Below are 26,279 nucleotides of genomic sequence, written 5' to 3' on the forward strand. Positions count from 1 at the left end.
TGTGCCCCCATCCTCCCAGGCTTCTTCTCAGGCTACCACAGAGGCCAGGACTCAAATTCCCCCCACCCAAGTCCATCAGCCACTGTTGTCTTCTACACATTCATTTGCCTTGCTTTGCCAGGGACACTGACCAGAGGGGACAGAGGAATGGGAGCCCCTCCCACATCCATGTCCTGCTGTCATGGCCTCATGCATACATCCCTGTTGTGCCTGTGCAAGCTGGACAGGCCTGCTGGGGGCAGCATGGAGTGGAAGACACTGGCTTGATATGTGTGGGGGCCAGAGTGGATGGAGTGGTCAGCCTGGGTCCGTCCGTGTGGGGGCCAGAGCAGATGGAGTGGTCTAATTGGGTCTGCATGGGTACAGAGGAGACTGCGTGACCAGGACTGGTCTGTATGGAGGTCGGGGCATAGAGTGACCAGACCAGGTCCGTGTGGGAACAGAGTAGACTATGTGACCAGGCCTAGTCTGTATGGGGAACAGGGCAGAGAGAGTGACCAGCGTGGGTCTGAATGGGGTGGGGGGTGTAGGCTGAGTCATTAGATGCGGGGAGGGGCTGTGTGAACCAGGTGATCAGATGAGATCCACATGGGAGCTGGGGTAGAGTAGATGGGGTGGTCTGGACAGGGCTAAGGAAGCCCGAGCAACTGGCTGGCTGTGGACGGGAGGCAGCCGGCCTCTGGTCAGCAGCAGAGGGGTCCAAAAAAGTCCCTCTCTGGACTGAAGTGTTTCTGCGTGTCTGTCTGTCTGCTCCCTGAGCCCTGTGTCTGGCCCTCCCCCATGACTGCATCCACACCATCCTGTTTCATCGGCCCCGCCTGGGGCCCTGGGCTGGCCCCCAGCACCACACCTGCTGGGTCCATCACCAATTCATCTTTTTGCAAACTTTGAGCAAACCCAGGAGTCCCCACTCCTAGCACTGTGGGCAGCCCGAAGGCTGCCTGGATGAGCTGAACACCCCCAAGCCCCCTGCCTTGTGCCTTCCTCCCTCCACAGCCCACCTGCTTTTCCATCCTCAGGGACAAGCTGCCCTCTGCCAATACCCCGCTTCTGGCCTGTCCCCCCCACCCCCCACTAAACAGTTTTCAGTGTCTCAATAGCTTCTGCTTATATGTTTGAAGATTCCAAACTGAATGGGGAGGTGGCGAAGGCCGCGCTGGCGAACGAAGACTGCCCCCACATAGACCAGGCCCTCACTCCCGATGAGGGCCTGCCCTTTACGCGCTCGGGCACCCGCGAGAGATACGGACCCTGCTTCCTCTTATCAACCGGGGAGTACGCGTGCCCACCTGGTGGAGGAATGAGAAAGGGTATGTAGAGGAAGCGGGAGCACTGTGCATCGTCTGGGCCGCCTCGCGCTCCTGCAGATGGGTGGGCAGGGCGGCGGGCGAGGGCGCTGAGGGGCAGGCAGGCACACCGAGGGGGGCAAGGATGGAGGGAGTTTCCCAGGGTCAGCCCCTGGAGGGCTGAGGCTGTTTCCCTGAAGCGAGAGGTCAGGCTGGCAGAGAGAACCTGAGATCCTGGCAGCTTCGGGTTGGTATTGAGCTGGGAGTTGAGAGGGGATTGGACAGGTTGACTTTAGGCCATGACCCCAAGGCAGGGGGTACCCAGAAATGCAGGAGGGGCCTCAACTCCCCCAGGCTGCTCTGGCAGATGGCAGATCAGGTCCTGAAGGCAAAGCCATTCCTCCTGTCCCCTGGTTGAGGAGGGCAGTGGAGTGGGCCAGGACCCTGTGACCTTGCTACCCAAGATCCATGTTCTTGGCATGGAAGAGGCATCCTTGAAAGAGAATCCACAGGCCAGAGGGAGGAGAGGCAGGAAGAGAGAGATGTCTTCAGGATGTGGGGGTAAGGCCATTGTCCTTGCAGTCAGAATATCGCCAGTGGCAGATCCAGAACTTGCCAAGAGGAAGTGGTTGAGCAGGATGGTACAGCCTCTTCCATCCCCAGCATCCATGGGCCTCTGCCCTGGGTGTGCCCAGCGCCCCCTTGTGGTTGGTGAAGGCTGAGGCTGGTCCCACTGGAGAGAAAAGCTTCTACTAGAGCTTCAGCACGGGCTGGGGAGACGCTTGGGATGGGGGCTCAGAGCGCCTGAGCTCAAGGCTCCAGGCACTGGCCCGGACCTAGAGGGCAGAGGATGCCTTTCTTGGTGCAGCAGACTGGCTGGGCAGCTCGTGCATGTCTTGGAGTGCCTCACATGCGCACACAGATGCATGCTGACCTGGGTGAGCAGGCTGGGTCAGATGAAGAGTTGGGTTTTTGAAAGCAACAGTTGGTGCAGCCTAGGGTCATTCACAGCTGCTCCAGTATTTGAAGTGGTTAAACCATACGCAGGAGAAAACAGAATACAAAAGCAAAGGCAAACCCAGAAGAGGAGAGGCAGCCTGCACTGAGATAAGGGAACGTGGTTCTGGTTACTGGTGCTTAGTTGTACTCACTTGGTCTAGGCTGGTCTCTGCTTCTCTGCCCTGCCCAGAGCCTGGCACGGTGTGCCACTCCCTGCATGGTGCTGCATGGCGGAGGGCTGCGAGCCTTGAGGAGGGTCCCATCCTTGGCATCGGCCATGAATGGGCCTGAGGTTCCCCTTTGCAACTGGCTTTTTCCCAGGTGGAGGTGCTAGAATGCCCAGGAGCAGGGGCAGGCCCAAGGAGTCAGGGGAAAAGCAGGTAGACGGTTCCCAGTGTCCGTGCCCTGCCCAGTAAGCTCTCATGGGCTTCCTGTCTCCATCATCTTGAATGTTAGATCGATTGGTGTGGCCCCAAAGAGCAGACAGGACAGTCTCTTTACTGTGCTGCCGGAAGCCCAGGGAGTGTAGGATAGGAGCAGCCCCAGTCTCTGCAGTGGCTGGGAGTCCAGCAGCAAGCACTGTCCACAGGAGATACCTGTTCCTCAGTCCCACAGAGGCTTAGGTGCCAGTGTCTTTGGGAGGAGCCAAGGGTGAAGTGTCCCCACCCACATCCATTCAGCCCATGCTCTCATGGAGCCATGACAGCCGCGGAGGACTTGCTTTTCTCAGGCTAATTCTGAGCCAGAAGGCATGCAGGTGTGTAAGTCAATGTGCAGAGCAGAAGTAGGGACTTGTCCCGTTCCCCCAGGAGGGAGAGAAACAGGCGTGCTAGGCTGGCTGAGTGCATGGGCAAACCAAGCCAGCTGGAGAAGAATCTGCCTGCCTCTGCATGCGGCTGTTCTGTCTTTCCTCCTCCTTCTTAAAAACTGAGTACCAAGCGGGATGGGAGAGCCAAGAAGAGAAGCTCAAGTGTTAATTGTATTCTTTACATGCAGATCTTTGCAAAGAAAGCCCTGTCATTGCTAAGTATATGCCGACAGAGGCTGTGAGAGTGACTTGACCAGGCGGCTTGGCCGAGGACACTGGTGGCTATTAAGCATCTGGGTGGACCTGCAGCCCCTCCTCACCCTTGGACAGAGTAAATTCACGCCATGCAGGTTTGCCGGACGAGTCCGAGTGGCCCAGGCATTGTACTAGGACGGACGTAGCTTTTTCTACGGCCAAATGGTAACTGACCATAGAGGATTTCTTTTCCTTCTTTTCATTTTTAAAAATTTTATTTAATTTCGGGAGGGGGGGTGGAGGGGCTCCTTAGCATGACTTGCATGAAGTTAAACAGAAAACCTAGCAAACCAAACCCACCGACCCCCTGCAAGTGTATGATTACCCTGAACCACGATAACGAAAAGAAAAAAAGCAAAAGCCCTCTATTTTCTTTCAAAGCTCTTGACTTTCACACACGTTGTTGGAGCCAAACTGTAACAGCGCTCGGTAGAAACCTGTACATTTCTGGGGGTGAGGGGCGAGGGGAGGAGGTACAGAGATGGGGAAAGGATTGCTTCCTTTTTGTATGCAAGATCGAGAGGAAAGCTTCCAAAAAGGGCAGTCGGTCAGTCATTGGTCATATTGACCTCACCTTCATAGTTCATCTCTTACGTGGAAACTGAGAACTTTGCTCCAAATAGAATTGTGGAAACTCGCACTGCTGCCTTCTTCCCCGTTTGGCATGCTTATGACACAGCGGACGTCTCCCCAAGACCCCTGACAGCAGCTAGTCTAGGTTGATTCTCTCATCTTATCGGTGTGTAGATCCAGTGTGACCAACTTTCATAACAAATTGTTCATAGTAAATAATCACCACCGTACGGATTTTCCAAGTGTTACATTAAAACCAGGATGTAGAGCACCAAAAGATCAGGACCACGGGAGGGACACCCTCCTCCACCTTTACTAAGGCACAACCTGGCATTGTATGCAATTTAGTACTTCAGAGTAAAAACCTGCATGCCCAATGTTATGCAAAGCGATTCTAGCATGAAATAAATTTTGTATCATGGTTTCTGTATAGTCTAAAGCAGATTTGTTTTCCTGAAGCAGTCGGAGGTTTGCAGAGACACACTTCTGCATCTCGAATAAATATAGTATTTTCCCAACAGAAACAGAGGACAGTAGCTTGGCTTTGGTCTGATTCTAAAATTAGTGGGGTGGGGGGGAAGGATGATATTTTTGAAAAACACATGCTTGAGTTGAAAAAAATGCAACATCTCGAGCTTTCACTGCAGCTCACAACATTTCCTGGAAAGAGAGCAATGATGCTTTAGCTCAACAACCTCCCCTCCCTGGGCCCTGGCCCCCAATAATAAAAAGCTGACTTTTGAGATGAAGCACGAATTTGGGTTTTTATTGCCTTCAGGCAGTGTCATGATTCTGGTCTGGGCCTCTGATCCCCTGTGGCTGGGCTGGGGTAAACCTGGGCCCTGGCTGCTCTCGTGTCAAGGATCCACCTTGAGGTGCTTGTCCTCTCGCTGGGGGAAAGTCAGGCCCTAAGGAAGAAATTGCCCTTTGCAGGCTGGTCGGGCAGGGTGGCCCCGTGGGCTGCAGATTGTGTTGGGTCGGGGAAGGGAGGCAGCTTTCAGAGGCACAGGGCTTATGAGGACCTCAGACCAGCACATCCTCTAGGGGATTCACCTGACTAGGAAACTTCTCCATAAATCATGCCATACTGATGGGTCCTTGAATCGGGCCATGTTAGAGCTCCCAGACTCTTTTGCAGACCATGGTCACCTCACTTCTAAGGCCCTTCTTGACTCTGATGAAGCCAGAGGTAGGGTTTGACTGTCAGATCTGGGTACCCTACCTAGCAGCACCCTTGCCAGGTTAAGTCTGATGGATGCCCTCATCACATACCCCTTTCTCGGCCTGGAGGCATCTTGGGAGGGGTAGAGCCCTCTCTTAGGGATCTTGACTGTCTTGGGTTGTTTGGTGGGTTTTGGTGGCAAAGTGGAAGATGGGGGTTCCACTTTTCTATCCATTAAAAACTTAGGAATGTCCAGGTGGAAAGAGTCTTTAATGGTCATTAAGGACAGTCAACTCTGAGCATTATCCAGATGAGGAAATGAGGCCCAGAGAAGGGAGGGATCTTCCCAGGGCCACAGACAAGTGGGTGTCAATCTCCCCCTGATTTTTGTTCCCTCGATGCCTCCCAGCATGGCCTGAGTCCATGATCAGATGGGTGGGTGGGAAGCTTCAAGTGGGTATCAAATTCTCATCTAACAGTTTTTCATCGTCTCTAAGCATCGTCTCAACTTCCTGATGCCCCATGCAGTCCAGGAAACAAGGGGGTGGGGTCAGTGGAGCAGTGAGTACCATAAGGCCTCTGCCCAGGGCCTCTGCCAGGGCTGCCACACCATTCATAAACATCAGGATGCCCAAGCCAAGTAGCCTCCGCTGCTGCAGGGAGGGCAATATCTACCCTACTTAGGGATCCACCAGCAAAGAAGTGGGGCTCAGCAAAAAGCCTTTAGGAATATGGGTTTCCCGGGACACAGCAGCTAATGGGGAAAGGGAATTTGCTACATGCACTGAGCAACTACTACATGCGGGCATCTTTCACACGTTGTCTAATGACAGCTCGCGATCACCTAACAGCCCCTTTGTAGAGGTGAAACAAGGTGCAGGGAGGTAAAGTAATGGCCCAAAGCCACAGAGCCAATGTGTGATGAAGGCAGGATCGTAACCCAGGTGATCTAACTCCAGAGCTCAGGTTAAACTCTCTCAAGCTACTTGAGGCCTGCAGGAGCTGGCCATTAGGGATGGAAATGATAGGAACACTAGAGTGGCTGGTCCTAAATCCCAGGACCTGAGGACCTGGCCTCCTGCCCTCCTTCATGAAGGGCCATGAATATGGCAGAAGGGAGCCATTCTGATCCTGCCCCAAGCCTCCCCACACACAGCTGGCCAACCTCACTCTCCTGCTTAAACACCCCGTTGCCCTAAGAATGAAGTTTCAGCTCCTTTAACTAGCTGCCAAAGCCCACTGCCTCACCAGCCGCTCCTCCCTCTGCGCTGTAGTCACTCTGAAATTCTGAACTTGTAGCAGTTGCACAGACCCTCACCTTCCCTCTATCACCCCCACCCCCAACAGTTTCCCAACTAACTCCTTAACTCCCAGTTTCAACTGATCACTAAGTCACTTCACCCAGAAGCGGTGGATGCCTGGAGCTGGTGAGAGGGCTTTCAGCCTGGATTCACCATTCCTAAGCACAGTCTCACCCAAGGTTGATCTCATGGCCTTCACAACCCACCAGGGCCAAGTGTGGTGGGGGTGTCAAAGGATGATGGGGTACTTGTGATCAGGAGGGGAGGGTGAGTATGGTAGTTAGGGAGGGAGACATCTCACTGACCCTGGTATATGCTCAACCTTCAACCGTCACTCCAGGGGCCAGGCCAACGACCTGGGAGCACAGATTGGGGGTCTGCTCTCCTCTTCCCCTTTCTTCCTTCTCACCCAGGAGGAATATGAAGACTGATTCACTTAGTTCATTGAAAAAAAGTAGTTTTTAAAAATGAGTATTTTCTCAAATAGCCACATCTCCCATGGCGCATTAGCTTACCAGGTGAATGATGTCATAAACTAGCTATCAAATGGTTATGATATTTATAAAAGGGCTAAAAGTAGAGCATGAGTAGTGACAAGGGGACCAGAGAGCCCACTCATTTAACCTTCATCCCCCATGGCGGGTGGGATGTCCTGATGAATTCATTCATGGATATTTTTTGGGCACTTCCTCCATACTGGAACCCATCCTTGGCGAAGGGGCTCCAAAATGGACCAAAACCTGGTCTTTTGCTCTCAAAGAGCTCACAGGCTATTAGGAATGAGGGCCTTGGACATCTACAAAGTGTGAGAATAACCAATAGCAATCAAAGGGTGCAGAAAAAATATCTGGGAGACATTGTCAACACCTCCTCACTCATCATCTGATGAGCGCTTTCAGACACTCATCAGATTCAACCAGTGAAGGAGCATGGAGAGAGCCCATCTGCCCAACACTGCCGTCGGGAAAGGCAGAAATGGAGGAACTCAAGGTGACGGGATGGTCTATGATGTCTTCTAGTGCCAAGAGCCGTTCATTCTTTCACATGTGGGTTATCTGCACCCTGTCTGCTTCTAAGAAGGGCTTGGCTGAGTTCTGAGAGTCTGAGGTTCTGCATCAAAGGGCTCAGGGGCTAGTGTACCACCTGATTCTGTTGCAGGCTGGGAAGGAACACTAAGACACTTCTTTTTGGTGCTCACTCACAAGAAGGCCACGGGAGAGGCATTAGGACTCAGCAGCAAAAGCCTTGGGATTTTGGTTTCTTCCAGCAGGTGCTGAAAGAGGTCAAAGGGAGCTCTGAACTGGAACCTTGTGAGAGAGAGTGCATTGGTTCTTTGTGACTGGTAACTGTCTAGGAGGTATGGGCCTGAGTGCTGTCTGGTGTGGGATTGCTTTCTGGCCAGTGTGTCTGATACAAGCCTGTAGGACAGTGGGTGGTAGGTCAGTGACCTTGGGCTTGCTCCAGTATGGGTCACCTCTGGGCCATCTGACTGCTCCATCTCTGTGGTTTGTTTGGTCACCTTGGCAAGTCAAGCTCAGAGTGCATGGAGATATCCTTCTTCCCATTCCTCGGGTTCTTGGAGACTATACTGGCCTCTAGTGGTTCTGAGAGGTGGGGAACCAAGGGGTTTGCTGGCCAGGGCAGCCATGTTTCTAGGGTGCAATATTTGGAGGACTCCATGTATGATGTTCAAGGTCAGCCTATGGCTGTCAGGGGTCTCTGGGTTCAGGCCTGGGAAGCTCAAGATTGTCCTGAGCTGAACTCACTCCTGGCCCCGGGGCTACCCTCTATCGCATACTTGTCTCACTCAAGGACTTAGCTGGGTCACTTCCCAATCAGGACTCTGGCCTGGTAATGAGGTTTATGACTTTGAGATGGTCCCTTCCTCTTTTTTGGCCTCCATTTTTCCACATGAACAAATGAAAATGTTGAATAAAATCAGTGGTTTTTAAACTCTCAAGGACCTCTTGTCAAATGAAATGTTATGTGAAACCCAATATATAATACGGAAAAAAAAAAAAACTAAAGCTGCTTGGAATAAGATGTGTGTGTTTTGTGGGGAGAACCTGGACTTCTCTCTACCTGGCCTCCTTTACCCACAAGGTGGCCACAGAGTTCTCAGAAGACTCCCAGGGCTCTAAAGGATACAGTGTGACAGCCACAGGGCTAGGTGGTCTTTCAAGGGCCTCCAACTTTGGTATTGTGGAATTTTGTAACCTGAAGCCACTGCAGCCCAGCCCACACAGACTCACTCTCCTGAGTCACAAGGAGGCAGCGTGGGATGGGCCATAGACTTGGGCTGCCTAGCTGACAACACTGCCACATGGTTCTCCAGATCAAGTCCATTCTCTGAGGTCCTCTGGCCAAAGGCCTGTTGCCAGTCACAGCAGAGAGAAGAAAGGTGGTATGTCCCCAGAGCCACAGGGAAGTCAGGGAGTGGGGATCTGGCCTGGTCCCCATCTTACCTGAGGGCCCTCCTCCTGCACAGGGTTTGTGTGGCAGGCAGTCAGGGGTCAGAGTCTTTGATGTTGCTATCCCTATAGATTACCCTTCCCATGCTGTGGCCTGTCCCTCATCTGAAACTATGCATTTTAGCAATTACAGTCACACAAACAAGCTCCAGAGTCCTAGCTGACTCAGATGAAGACAAATCTTCTGAGAGTTTCTTTGGCTCTAGCCTCTCTTATCTGTCCTAGGGTTTTCCTCTACGGGGTCTTCTCAGAAGTCTTGACTCTTCCTCCATGTACTCATCTCTACTCCCCTCCACCCCTTCTCTAGAACCTTCTCCTTTGCCCCCAGTCACCAAGATAAGAGCTCTTTCCTGTTTAAGTATCCAGTCACCTGATCAGGGTACCTCAGTAACCTTGAACTAGAAAACCATGTGCTCTGGGCCTTCAAAATAAAACCCCAGGAGGGGCTGCTCTAGGCATGGTCCAGGAACCCTTTGTTTTGCTGAATTGAGGGCTGCTGGGCTAAAATAATGAAGGAGCTGGAACTGGGTTTTCTATCTCCACCAGGCAGGGACAGCCTGGAGCCTTCCTGCTGGCATGTTAGCTTTCCATGTCTTTAGTGAAGACCTAACCCTTCATTCTCCTCTGCTGAGTAGAAAGCATATCTGTCTCCTTGAGCCCCAGGCGCTGGGCATGCAGCTGCCGTCATTCTGGTTTGTGGTCAGCGCAACCATCACTGCCTCCTGAGCCCTTCTTGGGCCAACCCCACAGACCAATGATGCAATTCTCTGGGGAGGCTTTTGGTGGGAAAGGCCACTTTATTAAAGATTCTCTGTCACAGTCCCCCATTTCTGGACCAGTCAGATTGACTTTGGGTTGAAGTTTCCGATTGTCTTTCCTTCTAGTTTCTCTCTTTGTCCATGGCTTCCTGAGATTCAGTGTCCTCAGTGGCATCTGGGGAAAGGTAGGTGACCTTGGGCTCCTGGCCCAATGTAGAGTGAGTTGGCAACTGGCAGAGGGCCAGGGAGTGGCCAGCCCCACAGCCCACAAGGAGTCCTGACGATGACAGCAGGGCCTGCACAGGCTTCGGGGCCCAGACATTGGCTTCGGTACCATCTCCGCACATGCCATGCTCGTTCCAGCCCCAAGAGTAACACACACCACCTGCAAAGGAGAGGGAAGACGGCTTTGAAGAGGTTTTGGATAATAGGGCTGAAACTTGCACCCTGAGGGTGCAGGTACCATCATAAACCCCAGTTATCACAGGAAGACGCTGAAGCTTAAGGACATGTGGTGGCATGCTCCCTCTCCCTACTTCCCTGCTGTCCTCCCGCCCCGAGGCATGCTTCCCATTCCCACAAAACCCATGGCTGTTCATGTTCCAAACCTGGCTTTCCTCCTCGGCCCTCCCCTACTGTCACCCCCACACATAATCCATCACCAGACCTACCGGCTCTGCCTCAAAAACATCTCAAATCTTTCCCCACATTTCTCCATCTCCTTAGTCAGCTCCAGCCTGATTCAGACCACCATTTTCTCCTACCTGGGCCCTGCCAATGGCCAACTAACAACCCAGCTGCTCACCCCATCCACCCTGATCTTCAAAGAGCATCAAGGCTATCTTCAACAACTGCAGATCTAATCACATGTCACTCTGCTGCTTAAAACCCTTCGGTGACTTTCCACCGTCCTTAAGGAGGCCTTCCATTAGCCCATGAGGCCAGAGTGATCCGGCTCCTGACTATCCTGGTAGCTTCACCTTGCACAACTTTTCCCTTCCCTCTTTGCATTCAGAACCCTGGCTTTCTGTTCCCTGAATACGCCCAAGAGGGCCTTCCTATCTCTCAAAGCCCTCTGTTACGGGGCTTCCAGACCTCTTCATATTTTTCATTCCAGTTGTCGCTCAGAGGCCAAGGTCCCCGGCCACCCACTCCAAATCAGATTCTCGTGACTGCCCTCATGAGGACCTGGCACTTTGTAGTAAGGGATGATTTGTGTGGTGATGTGTTTACCATCCCCTCGTCACTAGACTGCACTCTGTGGTGAGGGAAGAAGCATATATACTTTCTTCACTGCTATATCTCTAGGACAGTGCCTGGTACACAGTGGGTGCTCAATAGGTCTTTGCTGCATAGGCATAAGAATGCACAAATTCATACAGCTATAAAGTGGCCAAGCTAGCATTTATGCCCAGGTAACTCCAACAGCCCACCCATCATAACACATCTTCCTAGGATTTAGACATTGTCCCGTGGCTGTTTAAAAAAAATTTTCTGGACATAAAAATAATACATCTTCATGACAAAAGAAAAGAAAAGAAATGATGGACAATACAGAGGTATAAGGAAAAGCAAACTTGCAGAATCTTGCCCTTGTCCACTACTAGGTGTATTTTGGATATCTCTTTCAACCCTTTAATTTGTGAAATTTATAAATATTTGTATATATGTTTGTCCTGCTTTTTAACATTATAGCACAAATACTTCTCCATGGATTGTAAGTTATTGAAAAAGTAAATTAAAATTAGCCAGGCATGGTGGCACATGCCTATAATCCCAGCTACTCAGGAGGCTGAGACAGATAATCACTTGAACCTGGGAGGCAGAGGTTTCAGTGTGCAGAGATCATGCCATTGCACTCCAGCCTAGGGAGACAGAGCAAGAGTTTGTCTCAAAAACAAACAAACAAAAAAGTAAATTGAAAATAATTTTCTTCTCAATATGCAGAAAAGAACAGAAAATAATTTAATAGAAAGACACAGATCCCCACACAGATTAAGAACATTAGCTAACATTTTGCCATATTTGCTTCAACACTTCTCTTAAAAAGAATCGTAAAGATACAGTTTAAGCCCCACCTCCCTTGTCCCTCTATCTAACCCTCTTTCCCAGAAGTAACCACTATTTTGAAGTTGGTATACATCATTTGCATGCTTGTTTTATATTTTTCTACATATATGTGTCCCTAAATACTGTGATCTTTTGAGTTTGTTTTAAAGACTTACAAAAATAGAATTATTCACATTTTTTTTTCTTTTGCAACTTGCTTTTTACACTCATCATTATTTTTGAAATTTATCTGAGCTGGTAATTATAGATCTAGTTCAGTTATTTTAACTGTGCATAGTATCCCATTATGTATAAATCATATTTCACTTACTCATGTCCCTTCTGATGGATAGCTATTTAATAATATCGTTGTTGCTGTTTTATTACACAATTGAAAATATATGGTATGCAAAACAATACCAATATGGTTGCTATTATAGACAGTACTGAAATGAAAGTCTTTGAACATGTCTCCTTGTACAAACTGGTATTTGTACAGGGTGATCCTTGGGAGTATATGAGTCATGGGGGCTTGTATGTTACTTTTAGTAAGTGAAGCCAAATATGTCTTCAATGACTGTAGTCATTTACATTCTCATCAACAATAGATATGAATTTGTTTCCCTATACCTTACCTTTAGACTCTTGCTATTCTCAGGAGTACAATTAGTTTGCGTTTCCCTGACTACTAGTGAGATGGAGCAGCAGCGCTTTATGTTTATTACCTGTTGAAGTTGCCTCTTCTGTGAATTGTCTATATACATTCTTTGCCTGTTTTGTTTTTTGGTTGTTTGCCTTTTCCTTATTGATTTGCAAGTATTCTTTGTGTATTATTTTGTTTCTACGATTCTTTGTTGTTATGTGCATTGGAAGTATCTTCTCCAGAAGTCTGTGGTTTGTCTCTTCATTTCGTTTATGGCGTCTTTTGTAATACAAATGTATTTATAATGGCAGGCTAATTGCCCATTATGAAGATTAAACAATTTACTTAACCTGCATTCTGTTATCAGATCCATAGGTTGTTTCTAATTTGTCATTATTTTATATAGCATTGCTATGAACATTTTTATGCATGAGTCTTTGTCTATTTCTAATTATTTTCTCAAATTAGATTCTTAGAATGGGAATTCCTGGCCAAAGAGTATAGGAATTTCTGAGACTCCTGAGTACTGTTTTGAGTACTGCCAGAATACTTTTCAGAAAGGCTACTTGCATATAACTTCAGCAATCTGTGAGAGTCTCTGTCTTACTCCAGCATTGCAGGTATTAATTAGTATTGTAATGTTGAAAGATCTTCCTAATTTGAAGACAACAAAATGGTATCTCTTGTTTTAATCTGTATTTTTTGACTACCACTGAAATAGAAAAATAATAATTCTAACATTTATCAGATATTTATATTTCCTCCTTTGAGTACTGTCTGCTTCATATCTTTTTCCTGGTTAGTACAGAAGAGTTTTAGTACTCAGGGCCAAGAGCCAGATGGACTGGGTTCAAATCCCAACTTTGCCACTTATTTGCTGTGCTGCCTCAGGCAAGTTACTTAGCTTTTCTATACCTCAGTTCTCTCATCTGTTAAATGGGGATAGTAATACCGTAATATCTTATTAGAGTTGTTTACAAGGGTTATATGAGTAAGTGTAGTATATGAAAAATACTCAGAATGGTGCCTGGAACATGGTACTACATAAATGTTTGTTATTATTGTTACCTATTAAGAGCTTTGTGTTTGAAAGACTTTGATTTTAAAAATATTAGTTCTCTCTCTGTCAGATTTAGCATTATTATTTTTTTCTCAGTTTGACTTAAAATTTTGTTTTCAGTCTTTTGATAAGTTTATGGTTCTATGCAGTAAAAACTTCTTTTTGATATTTCAGTGATTTGAATTTTTAAGTCTTTACATTTAACTCATTATCCACTAAAATTTGTTTTGCAGACCACTCTGTTGAGAGGGTGGCTAGCTGGGCCCCGGGATTGCCCTTACCTTCCCTTTCCCCTAGTAGGAAGGCAATCACTGGCCAAAACCTTGGGTTTAGGGAAACACAGATGTCTGCCTGTTTGGCTCACAGACATGGAAGCGCATACGGAGAGGATGAACCCCAGGCCACACCTCCTGCAGTTAAGCAGGGGTTCCAGCCAGGTTGCTGAGGCACGAGGTAGGGAGAGTGGAAGAGGCCTGGTACCTTTGGGCCTAGTTCAGCACCTGGTATGGGCTTTGTGCCCAGCCCTGGTGAGTGGCACCAGCTGACCATCAGCAGGAATGGGAGTGGGAGGAAGGTAAAGCTGACCTACCAGCAGGACACAGCACAGTGGGGAGCTGGCAGGTCCCTCTCCTCCAGCCAAAGGCAACACGCTCTGAGGAAGCTATGCCTGGGACTGGGGTAGCCAAAGGCCTAGAGCCAGGACTTTCATGCCCACTGGGTCGAGAAGCCTGGTAAAGGCCCAGAAATATACCCCCACCCCCCGCACTGCCCTCACTACTTACAAAGAAAGCTTGACTTTGAGTTAGGTGCTTTGTTTACTTTATCTCATTTAATTCTAACAACCATGTGAGGCAGCCACAATTTACTGATTATTCTCATTTTAGAGAGAACGAAACAGAGGCTCTAGAACCCAGACAGGATGGCTCCAGCATCTGTGCTAAAGTCTGCATGTTATATCCCAGGGCTTGCCAAACTTACCCTATAAAGGGCAGATAGGAAATATTTCATGTTTGAGGGCCATGTTAGATCTCTGTCATGTATTCTTTTTTTACAACGCTTTAAAAACCATTCTTAGCTTGCAGCATCACACAAAAAGAGGCTACAAGTCAGATTTGGTCATAGTTTGCCAACCCCTGCCCCACACATATTATAGACTATGGCCTATGGACTATGCTGTGCTGTCCTGGGTCCCACTTTACCACATGGCTGTGCGATCATGGTACACAGGTCCCCACCTACTTCACAGGGTTGTCAGGAGGAGCAGTGCCCAGCACCATGCCTGACACAGTGACAGCTCAAATGCATATGGAAAGCAGACCATGGGAAGAGGAGGAAAAGGCAAGGAAAGCCACACCAGTGGCAAACGGCACAGAGGAGACGGAGTGGCAGCAGCAGAAAGGCTTAGAGTGGAATGACAGGAAGTTTGGGGTTTCCAAACACTTAAGCCTATAGAAAAAAAAAAAAAAAGCCAGGATGCTGAACTCAGAAAGCAAAGGATTGGTTATCCTCTTAACAGAAGGACCTGCAGCAGGACATCTTTCAGTAATAAGCTCCTCCAGCATTTTAGAATGGGTTTCATCACCCACTAACCTCACTTAGGGCCACCTTTTTGAGGGCACAGTGAAGATAGCAAGGCCCTCCAGACTCAGCAGGAGGCTACTGTGTAAGCTGCTCTCACATAGAAGTGCGAGGAAGGAAAGTGGCCTACGGAAAGCCTCTCCCTAAGCCACATGGAACGTGGAACATCCGGTTTTCAAAACAGGTAAGTTACAGGATGGTTCCTGGCTTTACAGAGGGCTCTCTGCAGTGTGCTTGGCACTTGTCAGGTCCTCAAAGATGCCAGAATCCCACCTGGTGGATGGAGATCTGCTTTACTAGTCCCAAGGCACATGGCTGAGCCTTGGGTAAAGAGCCCCATATTTACAGAGGGATTCCCTAAGCCCTTGGAGTTCAGGCCCCCTGCTCACAGGGCTCAATCTAGGCTGTGACGAGTGATGGAGCTCACAGCCCACCACACTTGTGTCAGCCTAAAAGCCCTGCAGGCAACAGAGCCTCGGGACCGGCAGGGTCCCTGGCACAAGCTGGACACAATACCCAAATCTGTTCAGGCCTGTGGCACCTGCCTGAGCTTCTTGGCAACTAAGTCTGCACCGGGCCTTATGGTGCTGGGACTGCAGCCCAGCGCTAGAGAGGGGGCAGCATTTCTGCTGGAGGGCCTTGCCAAGGAGGAATAAACACCTGAGCACGTGTGCTGAGCCTCCTGGTTGTCCCCTGAATCACAGAATAAAGACATTTCCCAACCTTTCTTGCAGCTAGGTGTGATCAGTGGAGGTGAAGCTGAAATGTTCTGTAATCGCTTATGGGACTTTTCCTTAAAAGACAGATGGCATACACTCTTTGCTCCTTCTTCTTTGTCCCTCCTCCATCCTGTCACTGGGAATGTAGATGCGATAGCTGGAGTCGTAGCCACTACCTCTGACCATAAGGATGAGGGTTGTGGCCCAGGGATGGTGACATTTCATAAAAATGTCACCTTAATTTCCACAGCACCCCTCAGAGGTATTACTACTTCCACTTTACAGAGGAAGAACCTGTCTCAGAGAGGTAAAATAACTTGCCTTAGTCACACAGCTATTCTAGTCAGGACTAGAATCCAGGACTCCTGAATCTCAGGCTCCTTCACTAGTTCCAAACCATGTGAAAATGGTAACAGAATCATTGAATACTTGGTATATGCCAGGCCCTGTGGTAAGTACTTTGCAAGTATTCATTCACTGAATCATCACAACAAACCTGTGAAGTGCAATCTAATATTATCCCCATTTTGCAGAGAGATGTGAACTGTGCAAGGTAACAAGAGGGAGAGCTGGATTCGAACCAAGACAGTCTGGCTCCAGGCCCTCTTCTATTTAATATTATACTGTTCTCTCTAGCAAAAACACTGTTTCCCAGGTAATTAAGAAAAGGTACAGAGTAACAGGCCACCTATGGGAACACAGGAAGTGATGGAAGGCAAGAACTCCAGCTGGCGGGAGAAAGACACTATGTAGAGGAGCAGAAATCTCCCTGAGCCCTGTGAGCACTGGGGCTGAGGCCCTGCCCCCTTCTGCATCTGCTGGGCAGTAGGAAGAGGAGGGAGAGATGAGCACAAGAAGTTAGGCAGCTAATGGTCCATGCTGTCCCCTCCTGTCCAAGAGCATGCCCAGGCTGAGACCAACAGTCAGGACTGCTCTTCTGCACTACAGGCTAACGGAGAGAAGGGGTGAGGTTTGAGTGCCCTCATAGAGAGGAGGGCTCTGGATTCTAGTACATGTCAGGATGGATGGGGCAGGCCTCGGAGCAGGGTAAGTTTGGGAAACACTTCTGCGTATTTAGCACCCAAGCTCATAGGGATCACATCCTTTTGGCAGCAATGGGCGGAATGGTCCCTAGGGTCCTGCTGTGAGCAAGGAATGGGGAGTGAGGAATCCCAGAAGTGGAGCCTCCTGCAGTATTTGGGTCTAGGTGGCAACAGCAGGATGGAAAAAGGGGATTGGGTCCTCACCACTCTTGGCCACACAATTGCAACTGCTGCTTTATCCTTTACGCGGAGGCTGCTGGCCTGGGTGGGAGAAATGAGGCAGAAACTCAGCCTATACTAGGTCCTCCCATGGAAAATTTCCTGTCTCCACGCCACCTATGAGACCAAGTCCAGGCCCTTAGCTGGCCCTCAAGGCTCTCTGTAGTCTGTCCCTCTACCCATCATCATCCCTGTTCCCCAACTCAGTGTTCCAGCCCCACAGGCTTGCTGTCTGCTCCCTGAATTCACCCAGGCTGTTCACATTGTCATGCTCTTGCCCAATCTGAGTGCACTTATTCCATCATGTGGGTCCCTTTTCTGGTTTAGGACTTGTGCTGCACACAGACCCAGAGAAGAAAATTCAGTTTGTGCCCTCAGGGTCCCCATCCACTGAGGAACACAGCCGTGGGAAGAGACAATTACGGGAACTCATGGCGTGTGTACACAAGGGGACATGGACGATGGTGTTTACTGTAGCACTGTTTCCAACTGCAAGAGACTGGGACGACCCCAGAATATTCATCAATAGACAATTATTTTAGAAAACCCAGGGCCCCCTTCAGACCAGGATCCTTACATATTAGAACTTTCCTTGGCTGGGTACGGTGGCTCATGCCTGTAATTGTAGCACTTTGGGAAGCCAAGGTGAGATGACAAAATCAGGAGTTCAAGACCAGCCTGACCAATAGGGTGAAACCCCATCTCTACTAAAAATATAAAAATTAGCTGGGTGTGGTGGCATGCACCTGTAGTCCCAGCTACTGGGGAGACTGAGGCAGCAGAATCGCTTGAACCCAGGAGGTGGAGGTTGCAGTAAGCCAAGACTGCACCACTGCATTCCAGCCTGGGAGACAGAGCGAGACTCCGTCTCAAACAAAAACCAAAACCAAACCAAAACCAAAACCAAAACCAAAACAAACTTTTTTAAAACATAAAATTATGTAAAGCCCCTATATATTTTTATATGTACAAATTGAAAAGAATACATCCCAAACTGAGAACAGTATCCGAGGAAGAGAGGGAGTAGGGGAAGGGTGAACCTCATTCTCTATTTTGTTCAAATATTTTAAAAAGCAATAACACAGATGATGATTTTAAAAATAATAGTATTTCTAAGGGACAGAGGTAGCATAGAGGGAAGGATGACCTAGGAGACACTGACCCAGGAGGCCATGCAGAGAACGGCCATGAGAATGGCTATGAGGACGATGGTCCTATTGGGCCTGGCAGAGGACACAGGCACTCTCAGTATTGGGTCCTGCTATGGTTTGAATGCATCCCCAAAAGTACATGTGTTGGAAACTAATCCCCAATGCAACAGTGTTGAGAAGTGGGACCTTTAAGAGGCAATTAGGTCATGGGGGCTCTGTCTTCATGAATGGGTGAATGCTGTAACTGTGGGAATGAGTTAACTGTCGTGGGAGTTTGGTCTCTTTTTCTCTCTGTCTTCCATGCTTGCCTGCCCTTTTGCCATGTTATGATGCAGCAAGAAGGTCTTCCCCAGATGTGGCCCCATGATCTTGGACTTCCCAGCCTCCAGAACCATTTATTGAGCTCAATAAATCTCTTTTCTTTATAAATTACCCAGTCTGTGACATTCTGTTATCACAGTAAAAAATGGACTAAGTCAGGTCCTTTCAGGAATTAGTCCATCCATCACTCTCCAGGGCCAAGGATACCCTCGAGACAGGAGCTGAGGCAACAGGAAGAAGCTATTCCAGAATCAAGAAGTGTGGCTGTTCACGCACAGAATTACTTGGGGGATGTTTTGGGTTTGTGGCCCAGATTGCTTCAGGGAAAGCTGTTATGTGAGACAGCAGGCTGGCTTAGGGTCCCCTTCAGACCAGGATCCACAGCACCCTAAGAATAAGGTATGAGTAGTAGATGGGGGGTGAGTGTTGAAGGCAAGGAGGCCAGCAAGGAGGCTGTGGCTGTCCACCAGGTAAGAAAAGGGGAGGGCCTGTGGAAAAAGGGTTTTGGGAAGGTAATATGCAAAATACACCCAGGATCTGTCCACTTTTCACAGGCCCTATCACCCCTCAGGAGCTACCCAACTGGTCTCTCTGCTGCCTCTATATCCCTGCATGTTCTAGTCTCCACACAGCAACCTGAGTGATTATGTTAAAACCTGTGTCAGAGAAGGCACTGCACTGTTTAGAATCCTTCAGTGGCTTCTTCTCTTACTCAGAATAAACAACAGCTGGTCTCCAGCTCCTCCTCTGACGTCATGTTCTACCACGATCCACTCCACTAACATCACCATAGTGACACTGACTTTCTTACTGTTCCTCAAACAGGACTTACCTCAGGACCTTTGCACTTGCTGTTCCTGCTATCTGGAATGCTCTTGGCCCTGATAGCCACAGGTTCATTCCTTCATGTTATTCAGATATTTGTTGATGTGTCGCCTTATTTGAGGGGCCTTCCCTGACAACTCTATATGAAATAGCACTCTACCTCTACTCCCGTCTATCTCTTCACCTGCTTTATTTTTCTTCATTCTTTTTTTACAGTTTATTTATCTTATGATCTCTCTCTCCTAACCAAACCCAAGCTCTTTGAGAGTAGGGACTCTGCTTTGTTTGCTGCTATATCCCAGTACCTGAAACAGTGGTTGGCATATGTTAGTTCTCAATGCTGTTTTGTGAATGAAAGGGCAAATGAATGAATGGATGGCTAGTGAGAGAATGGAGCTGCTTGCTCTCTCGTAGAGGGCCAAAAGAGAACCCATGGATGTGGGAAGCAGCAGCCCTGGGCATGATGATAGGCGCTCGCTATCAGGAAGAATGCTGCAATGACTGGAAGACTGCTCTGGAACACAGCTGGTGATCTGCCAGAGGTCCTGAGCCCCCAGGGCAGCCCCACAGTGGGCAGAGGCTAGACTCAGACAAACCAAAAGTCCTTCCAACCCTGGAGAATTGTGTGGTGGTATGAATGGATATGGATGTGTATAAGAGAAAGAAGGAAGGTGGATGCGGAAGAGTAGAGCGGACAGAAACACGCTCCTCAGGTTGGCTCCTTCAAACCAGATAGAAGAAAGGCCTTGGCTCAAGTGATAAATAAAAGTGTGTTGAATTGATGGGTTCTAACCTGCAAGGCTAGGACCGATCTGGAAACTCTTCTAGAACTCCATTGCTCAAAAGGTTGTCTAGTTCTCTCTGTCAATCACTTTCCCTTTACATAGGAGGACACCAAGGCCTACAGTGGGGCAATGCCGTGCCAAAGGTCCCCACTGGCCTACCTCCCCACTGCTCTCAACTACCCCCTCACATCACTGCAGGCACCTCATCTGACAGCAGCCCAGTGAGACAGGTATTAGATCAACACTGCATGGAAAAGAAAACTGCATTTGGGTGTGGTTCAAAAACAGTCAAGCTGGGACAGGCAGAGGCCAGCCCTCCCCACCCCCAGCCCCAGGAGTAGGAGGCTGCTGAGGCTGCTGTGGACACAGTTCCTCAGTCACCTGCAGTGAGAGCGTGCTGTGGCACGTTGGCTCCAGTGGGTGACTATTCTTAGATCTAGGGAGCTAGGATGACGGATTTAGAACTTACAAGGTGGAAACATGTTGGCCTGTTTTATAAACAACTGAAATCCTCCCTACAGACTGTCTTTCTGAATCCTGTGTTCTCTCTTAGAACTGCTGGCTTTCTGGGCTTATTGGCTTCCCTGGGAGAGGGGGCAGAAAAGGAAACTAACCCTCTTGAGGGCCTACTATGATCACATATGGTGTTATGGGCTTTTGTATCACCCATCTCATTTAACAGCTCTGGGAAGAAGGTATTTTGGTCACACTCTGTGGATGAAGAAACAGTCTGGGAGAGGTCCAGAAGCAAGCACACCCTGTGATGTGGTACAACAGCGAGGCTGTGGACCAGCAGGTCTGCTGTGGAGCCTGGTGCTGCCATAAGAAAGGTGGCCCCGGCTGATGGAGCAGCAAGGGCATGCGCACAGCACCTTCAAATTTCAATCCCTTCAGGTGTTGCTCTCCTGTCCTCTAAGATTTCTTCACTCCTGGTGATACCTCCTCCCTCTGTACAACCTGGCAGCTTGCCAACCAGAGTCCCCTCAGCAGATTCCCAGTTGTCAGCATCCCTCTAGAAGTATGGTACCCAGAGCTGGCTGAGGGGTCCAGAGTTGAAGAGCCTACCAAGAGGCACACATAGTCCCAGAGGCTCTATCCCTGTTAGCTTAGCCTGAGGCCACATTCGCTGCTTTGGAGGCCAAGTCTGCTTCCCCTTGCTGAACCTGTGGCCTGTATATACTCCTAAACAGTTTCTGCATGACCTGTTCTCCTGTCTTGTGCCTGGCCTGGCCCATATGCTGGTGTTTCAGAGCTGGAACTTTCAGGTTGTTTCCATTATAAGTCATCTTATTAAATGAACATGGCAACCTCTGAGGGGCACTAGCAGAGGGGCGGAGGAATGGATGCAACTTTGGGTCCAGGAGCAGCTGCACTGTAGCCATTCCTGAAGCCTGGCCACCACCAGAGCATCCTTACATTGTTCTCCTCAAGCCTCTTTGGGAATCACCAGTGAGCAGAAGAGGAAGCAAGGGAATTAGGGCAATAGTGGAGGTGGTACAAGAAGTCTGCTCTGGAATCCAGTGGCAGGTCCAGAAGAATCCACATGCAGGAAGATTAGGGGTACTAGAGTTCACATGGGGAAGGATGACACAAACCTGAGATAGAATTCTCTTCAGGGTTTCCAATCACCGAATAAATATTATACCTACTTAGTATATGTTCTGTGTTTGGTGCTATGCCCAACTCAGTTCAATTCATTCTGTACATATCAACTAGGCTCCCACCAAGCCCAAGTGCTGGGTTAGAGAGCTGAGCGTCCATCCTATAGTGACAGTGCAGGGAGATGAGGTCCTGAAAAAATTTGCTCAGAAAGGCCAGGCAGTGGCTAATTCCTAAGATGGATCAAACCCCCAAGGAAAGACAGTCTTTCTCTTATTTATCTTTAATTTTCTAGACAGCAAAATTTTATTAAACTTCATGTCAAACATTATTATAGTTCAAAATAGAAAAAAACCAATGGGTTAATACTTTAAATATATATTAATGAATTTCTTTCCTTTTAAACAATTTTTAAGAGAAAATGTAGGTTAATAGTAAAATTAAGCAGAAGGTGTGGACAGTTCTCATAATACCCCCTGCCTCTACTTACTTCACAGCCTTCCTAACCAACATCCCACACCATTGGCACTCAAAGTGGGTGGCTTACATTAAGGGTGATCTTGGTGTTGTACATTATATGGATTTTGACAAATGTATAATGACATGGATCTACCAAATTACAATGTCATACTGAATAGTTTACCTGCCCTAAAAATCCTCTGTGTTTTGCCTACTTATTTATCTTTTCATCTGCCAGAGTTGCAGAATAAGTGAGTGGATATATATTTATAGAGTACCTATAATATTCAAGCAGTTGGAGAGAATATAGCAGCAAACAAAACACAAGGTCCCTGTCCTTAAGGGGCTTACACTCTAATGGGGGAAACACAAGCAAGTAGGCATACAAGTCAACAGAATGCAGCCAGTAATATCACTGTTATGAACAAAACAGTGATATGATTCAGAAGGGCAGGTAGTCGGAAAGTCCTCCCCAATAATGTGGCCCCTGAGCTGTGACCTGAAGGACAAGAAGGAGCTACCCATACCTGTGGTAAGAACTTGCCAGGTAGAAGAAATGACAATACAAAGGCCGGAAATAGGAAGGTATTTTGCCTGTTCTAGATAATAGCAAGGAGGGTGACCATGTGTGTCTGGGGCCAAGTGAGCCAAGGAAGAGGCAGGCCTTAAGACTGAAGGGGCAGCAGGGCCTTGGGATGCCAGGTGAGGAGTTAGAAGTTTGAGCATGCTGAGAAGCTAGGGAGGGTTTTAAGCAGGGAATGACAAATTCTGATTTACATTTGAAAAGGCTGCTCTCTAAAGGCTGGATTACAAAGGCAAAATGCAGGGAGCTGATTTAGGAGGCTACTGCATTGCAGAGGACCAGGCAGTGCATGAAGGTGGCTTGAAGTAGGCTGGTAGCAGTGGGGACGGAGAGAAATAGATTTATAAACTGTTTTGGAGGAAGGATTTCTAGGACCTGCTAATAGATTATACATACAGAGAGATAGGAATTAAAACTGATTCCTTGAGCAATGGGTGGATGGTAGTGCTATTTATGAAGTTGAGGAGGCCTGGAGGAGAAATAGGCTTGGGGGAGAAAATCATGAGTTCTGTTTTGGACATTTTAAGATGTGAGCTCCTATTAGACATGAATGAATGGATGTATTCCCCAAATAGAGAGCTCTGGTGAGCCTAAGAGATTATAAACCCAAGACCAGACCTGGGAAGCTGTGTGAATGACAAATGGTAGGAGCTACCAGGTGAGCAGTGGGCAGCTCAAGAGGTAACACTGTGCTTATGGTTCTGTGGGGACTAATTTGGAGCCTTTACCACTCTAAATTATAGCTTCAGTTTTTGTTTTATCTTGACTGAAGTGCTTGACTGGGATACATACATACTACATGGGCTAATAAATATAAATTGCCTTTGTGAATGTCCCTACTTCATAAAAAACACGTAATGTTTGAAAGGAAAATTACCATTTCAGATAATTATAACCACTGGCCCAAGTTCTCCTACTGGTCCCATTGGAAGCAGCATTCCTCTCTAACCCTGGTGAGCTGCCAGGACTGCTGGGCTGGGAAACCCAGGCAGAGAGCTCCTCTCCTGGGTCAGGGTGTCAGTAGGAGCAGAGGCATTCCCAAAGGATGCACTGTTTGCATGAGACCCTGCAGCCAGACTCTCCTTGGGACATCGAATTCCCAGGGAGTATGAGGTCACCCAAAAATGAGGCAGCCCTGAAAGACACTTAAGCATTGGTTCTAAGAATAAATACAGAAATGAAGATAAGGAAGCTTGGGGAGTCCCACTGGGCTCCCTCCCTACATGACTATACATGTCCCCAGCAGGGACTACTCATCCTCCTGTGTGCTCAGCCCCAAGTGGCAGATTCCCCTCCCAGACAAGGGGCCAGAGACTTTACGGCCGAGGCAAGGCACTTGTATCTCAGAGTGTGAATCCTTCAATGGCATTCTAGCTCAGAAGAAAATGAGTCTAGACCAAAGTCTAGACCTTAGCCTATAAGGTTCTATACCATCTGGTCCCAGCTAGCTCTCTGATGTCCATTGTTGCCACTCTCATCCTCACCTCTTCTCATGCGCCCCTTTTCAGCCACACTGGTCTCCTTGCTGTTCCTCCAACTGGCTAATCATGCTTCCAGCTTTAGCCTTTGCATGGGCTGTTCCCTCTGCCTGGAACGCTCCTCCCCAGACAACCATATGGCTCCCTCCCTCCCTTCAATCGGGGCATCATTCAAATGGCACTTTCTCAGAGGGCCTTCCCTGATAACCCAATTTCATCCTTTCATCTCTTTACACTGCTTAATTTTCCTTCCAGAACATAATGCCCCATCATATACTTTTGTTTGTTTCCCCACCATAATGAAAAGCTCCATGAGAGCAAAAAATTTGGTTCATTCAACTGCTGTATTCCCAGCACTTAGAAAAGGTATGGATATATAAAAGGTGCTCAATAAATATTTCTTTTAGCAATGGAGAGCTGTCACTTGCCCCAGGAGGGGCTCGTTCCCTTGAGGGGAACCCAAATCCAAGTGCTGGGCAGACCATCCACTGGAATCACCAATCTGAAGGAGCTGCTGTATTGCGTGTGCACGTGCACGTATGTGGCAGGGCAGTCAGGACAGCCCATGCTGAAGGCATTTTGTAGGGCAGCTGCAGCCTCAGCCTAGAGCTCAGGTTGAATAGACCACCTCCAGCTCTAGGATCAACCCTGTCCTGGCAGGCCTAGCCTAGCCTAGTCCATCCCAGCCCTTCAAATGAGCACTCATCCATCTGTCTGTAGGCTAACCCTCTGCTTCCTGAGATGAAGGAAAGCCAGCTGGGCAGTATACATCTCAAGTCCTCACCCGGTGGGTCATAGAACTGGGAAGGAGTTGTTGCTGCTCAGTAGCTTTTGGAGCCAGACAGGCTTGGATTTGGTCTGGCCTCTGTCACCTATTATATATACCTAATTCTTGGTTTCTTCATCTGCAAATGAGGACAGTCATCTTTTCCTTGCCTTCGTTTTTTTAAATGAATATGTAAAGTGCGCAGCACAGAATCCATCATGTGACACATGCTCACTGGACACTTGTTCCCTTCCCCATCTTCCCATCTGCTGCTGGGATTGCCCACATCTCCTGCCCAGGATCTACTTTGCAGCCCTCCTCCATTTGGTCTATCTTGAAGCCAGCTCTTAGTAAATCTGGGAAAATCCTCTAATACAGGGTCACATGGCAAATGGTGTCATCCCTTCTCCTTCCTCCCATTTCCATGGACCCCTTGCATGGAATAAGTAACATTTCATACACGTTCTAGCTGAGGGTTCAGATTAGTGTTTGTCTGAGGCATCCTGACAGGCACCAGCCACTAAGCATTGCCATGGAAACCATTTTGTTATTCTCGCTGTGTCATTTGTTTTCTGGCACAGTGCAGTTGTGGTACGGGGGAAGGGCAGTGGATGAGGTATCCAAGGATTAGACACCTAGTGGGGCCTATGTTCCTACCAGATTGTATGACCAAGGCTGATTCTTGCTTCTCCCTCGGAACCACTGGACAAAATGATTTCTAGAGGCTTCCCTCAAGAGGAGTCAGCTTTCATTCAATCATTTGTTTATTCGCAAATATTTATTAGGTGCCTTCCTTCTTTATGCCAAGTATTTGTTTGCAGTCAGTAGCTCCACTATTACTTAATCTCTCTTGGGTTCAGATTTCTCCTTTGCAAAATGGAAACATAATATTTGTTTTCCCTACTTTACCGGATTCTTCTAACAATCAAAGAATCATGAGAACACCCATGAAAAAGTTGTTTGTTATCTGGAAGAGACCCTCCAAATGCCAACAACTATTATCATTACTACCATTAGTGGTATATCTGACTATTTCAGGTCCATAGAACTAAGTTAAGTCCTCAGAGGCCTCAAAGGACTGTTACTCTCCTACTCTCTGTGTTGCAGGGTTTGGAGAACCATCAGTCTAAAAGCCTCCACCTAAAGAATATCTTTTCTGAAGGCTAAGAAGTTCGCTCAATTTGTTGTCTTCTAAATAGAACATTTCTCTATTATCCCAATTTACTTCCATGATCATATATTGCTTTCATAACAAAAAATAATTAGAAAACCAAGATTGTTGAAAATACTGTCTGATGCACACAGTTCTCTGAGAAACTCTTCCTTTATCTAATGCTTTAAAATGAATTCAAGTGAGGCACTCAGAGCAAGAGCAAATGTAGAACTTT

General features: G+C 48.1%; 2 protein-coding genes across 5 annotated transcripts in view; one reads left to right on the forward strand and one right to left on the reverse strand.

The window, feature by feature from the left end:
• The window catches only part of KCNC1 (potassium voltage-gated channel subfamily C member 1), a 47,829-nt gene extending 43,159 nt beyond the window's left edge, over nt 1-4,670 (forward strand). Inside the window, exons 3-4 of the mRNA XM_032240889.1 lie at nt 1,122-1,310; nt 3,282-4,670. Coding sequence (XP_032096780.1) covers nt 1,122-1,310; nt 3,282-3,346 — 254 coding nt within the window. The 3' untranslated portion in view covers nt 3,347-4,670. The remainder of the gene's footprint in view (nt 1-1,121; nt 1,311-3,281) is intronic.
• A 4,962-nt stretch (nt 4,671-9,632) lies between these two features.
• The window catches only part of SERGEF (secretion regulating guanine nucleotide exchange factor), a 233,335-nt gene continuing 216,688 nt past the window's right edge, over nt 9,633-26,279 (reverse strand). For 2 of the 4 annotated variants that reach the window (XM_032240891.1, XM_032240890.1), the window contains one exon: nt 9,633-9,998. In XM_032240891.1, the coding sequence (XP_032096782.1) occupies nt 9,736-9,998 (263 nt within the window). In that variant the 3' untranslated portion in view covers nt 9,633-9,735. The remainder of the gene's footprint in view (nt 9,999-26,279) is intronic. The other 2 variants (XM_032240895.1, XM_032240899.1) reach the window with 2 other exon arrangements.

This window comes from Sapajus apella, unplaced genomic scaffold (genome assembly GCF_009761245.1).
Source record: "Sapajus apella isolate SASKATOON/1434 unplaced genomic scaffold, GSC_monkey_1.0 scaffold47, whole genome shotgun sequence".
Taxonomy (NCBI): Eukaryota; Metazoa; Chordata; class Mammalia; order Primates; family Cebidae; genus Sapajus; species Sapajus apella.